This window comes from Oncorhynchus gorbuscha, linkage group LG07 (assembly GCF_021184085.1).
Source record: "Oncorhynchus gorbuscha isolate QuinsamMale2020 ecotype Even-year linkage group LG07, OgorEven_v1.0, whole genome shotgun sequence".
Taxonomy (NCBI): domain Eukaryota; kingdom Metazoa; phylum Chordata; class Actinopteri; order Salmoniformes; family Salmonidae; genus Oncorhynchus; species Oncorhynchus gorbuscha.
Genome location: NC_060179.1, coordinates 545181 through 559124, shown reverse-complemented (window position 1 = coordinate 559124; position 13944 = coordinate 545181). Strand labels below are relative to the sequence as shown.

The 13944-nt window shown below is 43.6% G+C and overlaps 1 protein-coding gene across 1 annotated transcript in view; it reads left to right on the top strand.

Moving 5' to 3' along the window:
* Positions 1 to 13944, top strand: part of vipr1b (vasoactive intestinal peptide receptor 1b) — a 180860-nt gene that overhangs the window by 122581 nt on the left and 44335 nt on the right. Inside the window, exons 5-6 of the mRNA XM_046354956.1 lie at positions 1504 to 1601; positions 10841 to 10973. Of these exons, the coding sequence (XP_046210912.1) occupies positions 1504 to 1601; positions 10841 to 10973 (231 nt within the window). The remainder of the gene's footprint in view (positions 1 to 1503; positions 1602 to 10840; positions 10974 to 13944) is intronic.

Genomic DNA, 13944 nt, shown 5'->3' with positions numbered 1-13944 from the left:
TCAATGAAAATGCAATCATAATGGCTTGCATTCGGCGACAGCCCTAGTTCTCATGGACTCAGGAGTGTATGTCTTCTGCCTGTATGACTCAGGTGATGTTGGGATTTCCCACGTACCATTTCATTCGCTCTTCCAACTGTCCATCAACTCTGGGAGAAATACTCTGTCTATCAAGTCCTGGCTAAACACTGTCTATCAAGTCCTGGCTAAACACTGTCCATCAACTCTGGGAGAAATACTCTGTCTATCAAGTCCTGGCTAAACACTGTCTATCAAGTCCTGGCTAAACACTGTCTATCAAGTCCTGGCTAAACACTGTCCATCAACTCTGGGAGAAATACTCTGTCTATCAAGTCCTGGCTAAACACTGTCTATCAAGTCCTGGCTAAACACTGTCTATCAAGTCCTGGCTAAACACTGTCTATCAAGTCCTAGCTAAACACTGTCTATCAAGTCCTGGCTAAACACTGTCTATCAACTCCTGGCTAAACACTGTCCATCAACTCTGGGAGAAATACTCTGTCTATCAAGTCCTGGCTAAACACTGTCTATCAAGTCCTGGCTAAACACTGTCTATCAAGTCCTGGCTAAACACTGTCCATCAACTCTGGGAGAAATACTCTGTCTATCAAGTCCTGGCTAAACACTGTCTATCAAGTCCTGGCTAAACACTGTCTATCAAGTCCTGGCTGAACACTGTCTATTAAGTCCTGGCTAAACACTGTCTATCAAGTCCTGGCTGAACACTGTCTATTAAGTCCTGGCTAAACACTGTCTATCAAGTCCTGGCTAAACACTGTCTATTAAGTCCTGGCTAAACACTGTCTATCAAGTCCTGGCTAAACACTGTCTATTAAGTCCTGGCTAAACACTGTCTATTAAGTCCTGGCTAAACACTGTCTATCAAGTCCTGGCTAAACACTGTGTCCATCAACTCCTGGCTAAACACTGTCTATCAAGTCCTGGCTAAACACTGTCTATTAAGTCCTGGCTAAACACTGTCTATTAAGTCCTGGCTAAACACTGTCTATTAAGTCCTGGCTAAACACTGTCTATTAAGTCCTGGCTAAACACTGTCTATTAAGTCCTGGCTAAACACTGTCTATTAAGTCCTGGCTAAACACTGTCTATTAAGTCCTGGCTAAACACTGTCTATCAAGTCCTGGCTAAACACTGTGTCCATCAACTCCTGGCTAAACACTGTCTATCAAGTCCTGGCTAAACACTGTCTATTAAGTCCTGGCTAAACACTGTCTATTAAGTCCTGGCTAAACACTGTCTATTAAGTCCTGGCTAAACACTGTCTATCAACTCCTGGCTAAACACTGTGTCCATCAACTCCTGGCTACACGCTGTGTCCATCAACTCCTGGCTAAACACTGTGTCCATCAACTCCTGGCTAAATCCTTGGATCCTAGCGCAGCAGGAGATCATGTATGTTGGAAATATGAATAATTCAAAGTGATTTATAAAAGTAACTATTGTTTGTTGTGTGTTTCTCAGGGGAACTTCTTCTGGCAGGTGAAAATAGGTTACACTGTTGGACACAGCATCTCCCTGATCTCCCTCATCACATCGATAGTCATACTGAGTATCTTCAGGTAAATACCTCCGATAGTCATACTGAGTATCTTCAGGTAAATACCTCCTATAGTCATACTGAGTATCTTCAGGTGGTAACTACCTACAATAGTCTTATTGAGTATCTGCAGGTGGTAACTACCTACAATAGTCTTATTGAGTATCTTCAGGTGGTAACTACCTACAATAGTCTTATTGAATATCTTCAGGTGGTAACTACCTACAATAGTCTTATTGAATATCTTCAGGTGGTAACTACCTACTATAGTCTTATTGAGTATCTTCAGGTGGTAACTACCTACTATAGTCTTATTGAATATCTTCAGGTGGTAACTACCTACAATAGTCTTATTGAGTATCTTCAGGTGGTAAATACCTACAATAGTCTTATTGAATATCTTCAGGTGGTAACTAACTACAATAGTCTTATTGAATATCTTCAGGTGGTAACTACCTACAATAGTCTTATTGAATATCTTCAGGTGGTAACTACCTACAATAGTCTTATTGAGTATCTTCAGGTGGTAACTACCTACTATAGTCTTATTGAGTATCTTCAGGTGGTAACTACCTACAATAGTCTTATTGAGTATCTGCAGGTGGTAACTACCTACTATAGTCTTATTGAGTATCTTCAGGTGGTAACTACCTACAATAGTCTTATTGAGTATCTGCAGGTGGTAACTACCTACTATAGTCTTATTGAGTATCTGCAGGTGGTAACTACCTACTATAGTCTTATTGAATATCTTCAGGTGGTAACTACCTACTATAGTCTTATTGAGTATCTTCATGTGGTAACTACCTACAATAGTCTTATTGAGTATCTGCAGGTGGTAACTACCTACAATAGTCTTATTGAATATCTTCAGGTGGTAACTACCTACAATAGTCTTATTGAATATCTTCAGGTGGTAACTACCTACAATAGTCTTATTGAATATCTTCAGGTGGTAACTACCTACAATAGTCTTATTGAGTATCTTCAGGTGGTAACTACCTACTATAGTCTTATTGAGTATCTTCAGGTGGTAACTACCTGCTATAGTCTTATTGAATATCTTCAGGTGGTAACTACCTACTATAGTCTTATTGAGTATCTTCATGTGGTAACTACCTACTATATTCTTATTGAGTATCTTCAGGAAAATACCTACTATAGTCATACTGAGTATCTTCAGGTAACTACCTACAATAGTCTTATTGAGTATCTTCAGGTAACTACCTACTATAGTCATACTGAGTATCTTCAGGTAACTACCTACAATAGTCTTATTGAGTATCTTCAGGTAACTACCTACTATAGTCTTATTGAATATCTGCAGGTAACTACCTACAATAGTCTTATTGAATATCTTCAGGTGGTAACTACCTACTATAGTCTTATTGAGTATCTTCAGGTGGTAACTACCTACAATAGTCTTATTGAATATCTTCAGGTGGTAACTACCTACTATAGTCTTATTGAGTATCTTCATGTGGTAACTACCTACTATATTCTTATTGAATATCTTCAGGTGGTAACTACCTACTATAGTCTTATTGAGTATCTTCATGTGGTAACTACCTACTATATTCTTATTGAGTATCTTCAGGAAAATACCTACTATAGTCATACTGAGTATCTTCAGGTAACTACCTACAATAGTCTTATTGAGTATCTTCAGGTAACTACCTACTATAGTCTTATTGAATATCTGCAGGTAACTACCTACAATAGTCTTATTGAATATCTTCAGGTGGTAACTACCTACTATAGTCTTATTGAGTATCTTCAGGTGGTAACTACCTACAATAGTCTTATTGAATATCTTCAGGTGGTAACTACCTACTATAGTCTTATTGAGTATCTTCATGTGGTAACTACCTACTATATTCTTATTGAATATCTTCAGGTGGTAACTACCTACTATAGTCTTATTGAGTATCTTCATGTGGTAACTACCTACTATATTCTTATTGAGTATCTTCAGGAAAATACCTACTATAGTCATACTGAGTATCTTCAGGTAACTACCTACAATAGTCTTATTGAGTATCTTCAGGTAACTACCTACTATAGTCTTATTGAATATCTGCAGGTAACTACCTACAATAGTCTTATTGAATATCTTCAGGTGGTAACTACCTACTATAGTCTTATTGAGTATCTTCAGGTGGTAACTACCTACAATAGTCTTATTGAATATCTTCAGGTGGTAACTACCTACAATAGTCTTATTGAATATCTTCAGGTGGTAACTACCTACAATAGTCTTATTGAGTATCTGCAGGTGGTAACTACCTACTATAGTCTTATTGAATATCTTCAGGTGGTAACTACCTACTATAGTCTTATTGAGTATCTTCATGTGGTAACTACCTACAATAGTCTTATTGAGTATCTGCAGGTGGTAACTACCTACAATAGTCTTATTGAATATCTTCAGGTGGTAACTACCTACAATAGTCTTATTGAATATCTTCAGGTGGTAACTACCTACAATAGTCTTATTGAATATCTTCAGGTGGTAACTACCTACAATAGTCTTATTGAATATCTTCAGGTGGTAACTACCTACAATAGTCTTATTGAGTATCTTCAGGTGGTAACTACCTACTATAGTCTTATTGAGTATCTTCAGGTGGTAACTACCTACTATAGTCTTATTGAATATCTTCAGGTGGTAACTACCTACTATATTCTTATTGAGTATCTTCAGGAAAATACCTACTATAGTCATACTGAGTATCTTCAGGTAACTACCTACAATAGTCTTATTGAGTATCTTCAGGTAAATACCTCCTATAGTCTTATTGAGTATCTTCAGGTAAATACCTCCTATAGTCATACTGAGTATCTTCAGGTAAATACCTACTATAGTCATACTGAGTATCTTCAGGTAAATACCTACTATAGTCATACTGAGTATCTTCAGGTAAATACCTACTATAGATTTACTAAGTATCTACACAAACCCACTCACATACATTCATATTGACTCTACACAAACCCACTCACATACATTCATATTGACTCTACACAAACCCACTCACATACATTCATATTGACTCTACACAAACCCACTCACATACATTCATATTGACTCTACACAAACCCACTCACATACATTCATATTGACTCTACACAAACCCACTCACATACATTCATATTGACTCTACACAAACCCACTCACATACATTCATATTGACTCTACACAAACCCACTCACATACATTCATATTGACTCTACACAAACCCACTCACATACATTCATATTGACTCTACACAAACCCACTCACATACATTCATCATAGAAACTGCACTGCTGCTACTCTGTCTATCATATATCCTGATGTCTAATCACCTTTACCTTTACATATCTACGTCCATCACTCCAGTATCCCTGCACATTGTAAATATGGTGAGGACTAAAATCAGGGATGAGAACTGCAGGGAGGAGACCACTGTGCAGAGACAGGATGTGTAGTGTGTAGGGCCTAGTGAGTGTGCATAGAGACAGGATGTGTAGTGTGTAGAGCCCTGTGAGTGTGCATAGAGACAGGATGTGTAGTGTGTAGGGCCCTGTGAGTGTGCATAGAGACAGGGTGTGTAGTGTGTAGGGCCCTGTGAGTGTGCATAGAGACAGGGTGTGTAGTGTGTAGGGCCCTGTGAGTGTGCATAGAGACAGGGTGTGTAGTGTGTAGGGCCCTGTGCGTGTGCATAGAGACAGGGTGTGTAGTGTGTAGGGCCCTGTGAGTGTGCATAGAGACAGGGTGTGTAGTGTGTAGGGCCCTGTGAGTGTGCATAGAGACAGGGTGTGTAGTGTGTAGGGCCCTGTGAGTGTGCATAGAGACAGGGTGTGTAGTGTGTAGGGCCCTGTGCGTGTGCATAGAGACAGGGTGTGTAGTGTGTAGGGCCCTGTGCGTGTGCATAGAGACAGGGTGTGTAGTGTGTAGGGCCCTGTGAGTGTGCATAGAGACAGGGTGTGTAGTGTGTAGGGCCCTGTGCGTGTGCATAGAGACAGGGTGTGTAGTGTGTAGAGCCCTGTGAGTGTGCATAGAGACAGGATGTGTAGTGTGTAGGGCCCTGTGAGTGTGCATAGAGACAGGGTGTGTAGTGTGTAGGGCCCTGTGAGTGTGCATAGAGACAGGGTGTGTAGTGTGTAGGGCCCTGTGAGTGTGCATAGAGACAGGGTGTGTAGTGTGTAGGGCCCTGTGCGTGTGCATAGAGACAGGGTGTGTAGTGTGTAGGGCCCTGTGAATGTGCATAGAGACAGGGTGTGTAGTGTGTAGGGCCCTGTGCGTGTGCATAGAGACAGGGTGTGTAGTGTGTAGGGCCCTGTGAGTGTGCATAGAGACAGGGTGTGTAGTGTGTAGGGCCCTGTGCGTGTGCATAGAGACAGGGTGTGTAGTGTGTAGGGCCCTGTGAGTGTGCATAGAGACAGGGTGTGTAGTGTGTAGGGCCCTGTGCGTGTGCATAGAGACAGGGTGTGTAGTGTGTAGGGCCCTGTGAATGTGCATAGAGACAGGGTGTGTAGTGTGTAGGGCCCTGTGCGTGTGCATAGAGACAGGGTGTGTAGTGTGTAGGGCCCTGTGCGTGTGCATAGAGACAGGGTGTGTAGTGTGTAGGGCCCTGTGCATGTGCATAGAGACAGGGTGTGTAGTGTGTAGGGCCCTGTGCGTGTGCATAGAGACAGGGTGTGTAGTGTGTAGGGCCCTGTGAGTGTGCATAGAGACAGGGTGTGTAGTGTGTAGGGCCCTGTGAGTGTGCATAGAGACAGGGTGTGTAGTGTGTAGGGCCCTGTGAGTGTGCATAGAGACAGGGTGTGTAGTGTGTAGGGCCCTGTGAGTGTGCATAGAGACAGGGTGTGTAGTGTGTAGGGCCCTGTGCGTGTGCATAGAGACAGGGTGTGTAGTGTGTAGGGCCCTGTGAATGTGCATAGAGACAGGGTGTGTAGTGTGTAGGGCCCTGTGAGTGTGCATAGAGACAGGGTGTGTAGTGTGTAGGGCCCTGTGCGTGTGCATAGAGACAGGGTGTGTAGTGTGTAGGGCCCTGTGAGTGTGCATAGAGACAGGGTGTGTAGTGTGTAGGGCCCTGTGCGTGTGCATAGAGACAGGGTGTGTAGTGTGTAGGGCCCTGTGCGTGTGCATAGAGACAGGGTGTGTAGTGTGTAGGGCCCTGTGAGTGTGTTGGAGTGTCAGTGTGTTACTTAGTGCAAAAGACAATTGCATTGTTTTTCTTCAGTGGTTAAGTTTTTAGTAATTCCTCTCTTGGTTTTTGAGATATTTTCATCTTTATAGGGAGTAGAAAATAGCATGGCTATATACAGGAAGTATAAAATAACATGGCTATATACAGGAAGTAGAAAATAACATGGCTATATACAGGAAGTAGAAAATAACATGGCTATATACAGGAAGTAGAAAATAACATGGCTATATACAGGAAGTACAAAATAACATGGCTATAGACAGGAAGTAGAAAATAACATGGCTATATACAGGAAGTAGAAAATAACATGGCTATATACAGGAAGTAGAAAATAACATGGCTATATACAGGAAGTACAAAATAACATGGCTATAGACAGGAAGTAGAAAATAACATGGCTATATACAGGAAGTAGAAAATAACATGGCTATATACAGGAAGTAGAAAATAACATAGCTTTAAACAGGGAGTAGAAAATAGCAAAGTGACTAGACAACAGGATAGATAATAGACAGTAACAGCAGTATACTGTAGGTAGGGGTAAAGGATAGATAATAGACAGTAACAGCAGTATACTGTAGGTAGGGGTAAAGGATAGATAATAGACAGTAACAGCAGTATACTGTAGGTAGGGGTAAAGGATAGATAATAGACAGTAACAGCAGTATACTGTAGGTAGGGGTAAAGGATAGATAATAGACAGTGTGTGTGTGTGTGTGTGTGTGTGCGTGCGTGCGTGCGTGCGCGTGTGCGTGCGCGTGTGTGTGCGTGTGTGTGTGCGTGTGCGTGTGTGGAGTCCAGTGTGTGTATGCGTGTGTGTGCGTGTGTGGAGTCCAGTGTGTGTGTGTGTGCGTGTGTGTGTGTGTGCGTGTGTGTGTGTGTGTGTGTGTGCATGTGTGTGTGTGTGTGTGTGTGTGTGTGTGCATGTGTGTGTGTGTGTGTGTGTCTGTGTGTGTGCGTGTGTGGAGTCCAGTGTGTGTGTGTGTGTGTGCGTGCGTGTGTGGAGTCCAGTGTGTGTGTGTGTGTGTGCGTGCGTGTGTGGAGTCCAGTGTGTGTGTGCGTGTGTGGAATCCAGTGTGTGTGTGTGTGTGTGGAGTCCAGTGTGTGTGTGTGTGTGTGCGTGCGTGTGTGGAGTCCAGTGTGTGTTTGTGTGGAGTCCAGTGTGTGTTTGTGTGGAGTCCAGTGTGTGTGTGTGTGGAGTCCAGTGTGTGTTTGTGTGGAGTCCAGTGTGTGTGTGTGTGTGTGTGTGTGTGTGTGTGTGTGTGTGTGTGTGTGTGTGTGTGTGTGTGTGTGTGTGTGTGTGTGTGTGTGTGTGTGTGTGTGTGTGTGTGTGTGTGTGTGTGTGTGTGTGTGTGTGGAGTCCAGTGTGTGCGTGTGTGGAGTCCAGTGTGTGTGTGTGTGTGTGTGTGTGCGTGTGTGGAGTCCAGTGTGTGTATATAGAGTCAGAGATTTCATAAAGAAGGGTCAATGCAGGACGTCCAGTAGTGATTTATTTCATAGTTTTGTTTAGCTTCTGGCTTGGGGTTAGAAGCTGTTTAGGGTCCTGTTAGTTCCTGACCTGGTGCACTGGTAATGCTTGCTGTGCGAAAGCAGAGAGAATCGTCTATGGCTTGGATGACGTTGACAATTTTTGGGGGACTTGCTCTGACACCGCCTGGCATAAAGGTCCTGGATTGCAGGGAGCTCGGCCCCTGTGATGTACTGGACGGTACGCACTACCCTCTGTAGCTACATGCAGTCGGATGCCAAGGAATTTCCATACCAAGCGGTGATGCTGCCACTCAAGATTCTCTCAATGGTGCAGCTCTAGAACTTTTTGAGGATCTGGGGGCCCAGGCCAAATTTATTCAGCCTCCTGAGGGGGAAGAGGCGTTGGCTTGCCCTCTTCACGACTGTGTTGTTGTTTGTGGACCATGATTAATCTTTAGTGGACACCGAGGAACTTGAAGCTCTCAACCCGCTCCACTGCAGGCCCGTCGAATCGTGCTCGGCCCTCCATTTCCTGTAGTCCATGATCAGCTCCTTTGTCTTGCTGATACCTGGCTCCAAACTGACAATTCTCTGACCTCCTCCCTATAGGCTGTCTCATTGTTGTCAGTGATCAGGCCTACCACCGTCATGTTGTCGGCAAACTTAATGATCCCTGAGGGGCCCCCGTGTTTAGGGTCAGCCGGGTGGATGTGTTGTTGCCTACCCTTACCACCTGGGGACGGCTCGTCAGGAAGTCCAGGATCAAGTTGCAAAGGGAGGTGTTCAGTCCCAGGGTCCTTAGCTTAGTGATGAGCTTTGAGGGCACTATGGTGTTGAACGCTGAGCTGTAGTCAATGAACAGCATTCTCACATAGGTGCTCCTCTTGTCCAGGTAGGGGAGGGCAGTGTGGAGTGCATTTGAGATTGCTTCATCTGTTTATCTGTTGTTACGGTATGCAAATTGGAGTGGGTCTAGGGTTTCTGGGATAATGGTGTTGATGTGACCCATGACCAGCCTTTCAAAACACTTCATGGCTACAGCTGTTAGCCAGCTGCATACCACCCTGCATACCAGCAGCATACCACCCTGCATACCACCCTGCAACCAGCTGCATACCACCCTGCATACCAGCAGCATACCAGCAGCATACCACCCTGCATACCACCCTGCAACCAGCTGCATACCACCCTGCATCCCGCTGCTGACTTGCCTCTGAAACTAAGCATTGTGGGTCCTGGTCGGTCCCTGGATGGGAGACCAGATGCTGCTGGAAGTGCTGTTGGAGGGCCAGTAGGAGGCACTATTTCTTCGGGTCAAAAAAAAGATTGGGGATGTTACTCTGTGTAGCGTGCCGCCTTTCAGATGGGACGTTAAACGGGTGTCATGACTCGTTATGGTCACTAAAGATCACGTGGAATAGGGGTGTTAACCCTGGTGTCCTGGATAAATTCCCAAGCTGGCCCTCATACCATGGCCACCTAATCATCCCAGGCTTCCAATTGGCTGATTCAGGGTGTTAGAGGAAAGGTACATCCCAAATGCCTCCCTATATAGTGCACTACTGTTGACCAGGGCCCTATAACCCAATATAGTGCAATACTTTAGACAAGGGCCCTATTCCCTATGTAGTGCACTACTGTTGACCAGGGCCCTATAACCCAATATAGTGCAATACTTTAGACAAGGGCCCTATTCCCTATGTAGTGCACTACTGTTGACCAGGGCCCTATAACCCAATATAGTGCAATACTTTAGACAAGGGCCCTATTCCCTATGTAGTGCACTACTGTTGACCAGGGCCCTATAACCCAATATAGTGCAATACTTTAGACAAGGGCCCTATTCCCTATGTAGTGCACTACTGTTGACCAGGGCCCTATAACCCAATATAGTGCAATACTTTAGACAAGGGCCCTATTCCCTATGTAGTGCACTACTGTTGACCAGGGCCCTATAACCCAATATAGTGCAATACTTTAGACAAGGGCCCTATTCCCTATGTAGTGCACTACTGTTGACCAGGGCCCTATAACCCAATATAGTGCAATACTTTAGACAAGGGCCCTATTCCCTATGTAGTGCACTACTGTTGACCAGGGCCCTATAACCCAATATAGTGCAATACTTTAGACAAGGGCCCTATTCCCTATGTAGTGCACTACTTTTGACCAGGACCTATAGAGAATAGGGTGCCATTTGGGATGCACCCTCATTCATCACTACTAAGCATCACTCTGCTTTGGGTCATCTATGCTTCAGTCATTACACACCACAGACCTTCAGTCTGTGAGATAGTAAGGCTTCTGTTGAAGCTGTTGGCTGAAAGCTCATTTATAAATCCACATGCTTCAGTATCTCACTGTGTTTCGATAAGCTCTTTAGAAATCCTTTCCATTGTCATGGTGGTTATTGAGGATTGAGAAAATGCTTTGTTCTCCCTCCGTATCTCTCCACAGTGTCAGAGAACCAAAAGATTTCATTAGTATTTCATTCATTCATCGATTAGTGGTCATTCTTTCTCCATTTCTCAATTCCATAGACAGTGGAAGTTCTTTGGTCACACTGGATGTAACATGTTGTGTGTGTCTCCCCTAGGAAACTCCACTGCACTAGGAACTACATCCACATGCACCTGTTTGTGTCATTCATCTTAAAGGCCATCGCTGTGTTTACGAAGGATGTGGTTCTGTACCAGGTCGGAGAGGTTGACAACTGCTCCCCAGGATCCGTAAGTACACAGCCCGTGTCTGTGGGTGTGTGTAAGTATATGTGTGTGTGAGTGTGTGTGTACCAACCTCAGGAGACAGTGTTTAAATAGAGAAAAACCTCAACGTTCTAACATTATAATCCATCTTGTTGAACATGTCTGTATTTCAAACACTTCGCAAATCAAATCAAACTTTATTTTTCACATGCGCCGAAGTGTAGACCTTACTGTGAAATGCTTACTTACAAGCCCTTAACCAACAGTGTAGACCTTACTGTGAAATGCTTACTTACAAGCCCTTAACCAACAGTGTAGACCTTACTGTGAAATGCTTACTTACAAGCCCTTAACCAACAGTGTAGACCTTACTGTGAAATGCTTACTGACAAGCCCTTAACCAACAGTGTAGACCTTACTGTGAAATGCTTACTTACAAGCCCTTAACCAACAGTGTAGACCTTACTGTGAAATGATTACTGACAAGCCCTTAACCAACAGTGTAGACCTTACTGTGAAATGCTTACTTACAAGCCCTTAACCAACAGTGTAGACCTTACTGTGAAATGCTTACTGACAAGCCCTTAACCAACAGTGTAGACCTTACTGTGAAATGCTTACTTACAAGCCCTTAACCAACAGTGTAGACCTTACTGTGAAATGATTACTGACAAGCACTTAACCAAGAGTGTAGACCTTACTGTGAAATGCTTACTTACAAGCCCTTAACCAACAGTGTAGACCTTACTGTGAAATGCTTACTGACAAGCCCTTAACCAACAGTGTAGACCTTACTGTGAAATGCTTACTGACAAGCCCTTAAACAACAGTGTAGACCCTACTGTGAAATGCTTACTTACAAGCCCTTAACCAACAGTGTAGACCTTACTGTGAAATGCTTATTTACAAGCCCTTAACCAACAGTGTAGACCTTACTGTGAAATGCTGACTGACCAGCCCTTAACCAACAGTGTAGACCTTACTGTGAAATGCTTACTGACAAGCCCTTAACCAACAGTGTAAACCTTACTGTGAAATGCTGACTGACAAGCCCTTAACCAACAGTGTAGACCTTACTGTGAAATGCTGACTGACCAGCCCTTAACCAACAGTGTAGACCTTACTGTGAAATGATTACTGACAAGCACTTAACCAACAGTGTAGACCTTACTGTGAAATGCTTACTTACAAGCCCTTAACCAACAGTGTAGACCTTACTGTGAAATGCTTACTGACAAGCCCTTAACCAACAGTGTAGACCTTACTGTGAAATGCTTACTGACAAGCCCTTAAACAACAGTGTAGACCCTACTGTGAAATGCTTACTTACAAGCCCTTAACCAACAGTGTAGACCTTACTGTGAAATGCTTATTTACAAGCCCTTAACCAACAGTGTAGACCTTACTGTGAAATGCTGACTGACCAGCCCTTAACCAACAGTGTAGACCTTACTGTGAAATGCTTACTGACAAGCCCTTAACCAACAGTGTAAACCTTACTGTGAAATGCTGACTGACAAGCCCTTAACCAACAGTGTAGACCTTACTGTGAAATGCTGACTGACCAGCCCTTAACCAACAGTGTAGACCTTACTGTGAAATGCTGACTGACAAGCCCTTAACCAACAGTGCAGACCTTACTGTGAAATGCTTACTGACAAGCCCTTAACCAATAGTGTAGACCTTACTGTGAAATGCTTACTTAGTAAGCATTAGTAACAGTGCGGTTCAAGTACCAAAGAAACTAAAGTAAAAAATAATAAAAAGTAACCCAATAAAATAACAACCGATTCAATGTGTGGGGATCAGGTTAGTAATGAGGCTATATACAGGGATTACCTGTACCGATTCAATGTGTGGGGTTCAGGTTAGTAATGAGGCTATATACAGGGGTTACCTGTACCGATTCAATGTGTGGGGTTCAGGTTAGTAATGAGGCTATATACAGGGGTTACCTGTACCGATTCAATGTGTGGGGTTCAGGTTAGTAATGAGGCTATATACAGGGGTTACCTGTACCGATTCAATGTGTGGGGTTCAGGTTAGTAATGAGGCTATATACAGGGGTTACCTGTACCGATTCAATGTGTGGGGTTCAGGTTAGTAATGAGGCTATATACAGGGGTTACCTGTACCGATTCAATGTGTGGGGTTCAGGTTAGTAATGAGGCTATATACAGGGGTTACCTGTACCGATTCAATGTGTGGGGTTCAGGTTAGTAATGAGGCTATATACAGGGGTTACCTGTACCGATTCAATGTGTGGGGATCAGGTTAGTAATGAGGCTATATACAGGGGTTACCTGTACCGATTCAATGTGTGGGGTTCAGGTTAGTAATGAGGCTATATACAGGGGTTACCTGTACCGATTCAATGTGTGGGGATCAGGTTAGTAATGAGGCTATATAGAGGGATTACCTGTACCGATTCAATGTGTGGGGTTCAGGTTAGTAATGAGGCTATATACAGGGGTTACCTGTACCGATTCAATGTGTGGGGATCAGGTTAGTAATGAGGCTATATACAGGGGTTACCTATACCGATTCAATGTGTGGGGTTCAGGTTAGTAATGAGGCTATATACAGGGATTACCTGTACCGATTCAATGTGTGGGGTTCAGGTTAGTAATGAGGCTATATACAGGGGTTACCTGTACCGTTTCAATGTGTGGGGTTCAGGTTAGTAATGAGGCTATATACAGGGGTTACCTGTACCGATTCAATGTGTGGGGTTCAGGTTAGTAATGAGGCTATATACAGGGGTTACCTGTACCGATTCAATGTGTGGGGTTCAGGTTAGTAATGAGGCTATATACAGGGGTTACCTGTACCGATTCAATGTGTGGGGTTCAGGTTAGTAATGAGGCTATATACAGGGGTTACCTGTACCGATTCAATGTGTGGGGTTCAGGTTAGTAATGAGGCTATATACAGGGGTTACCTGTACCGATTCAATGTGTGGGGTTCAGGTTAGTAATGAGGCTATATACAGGGG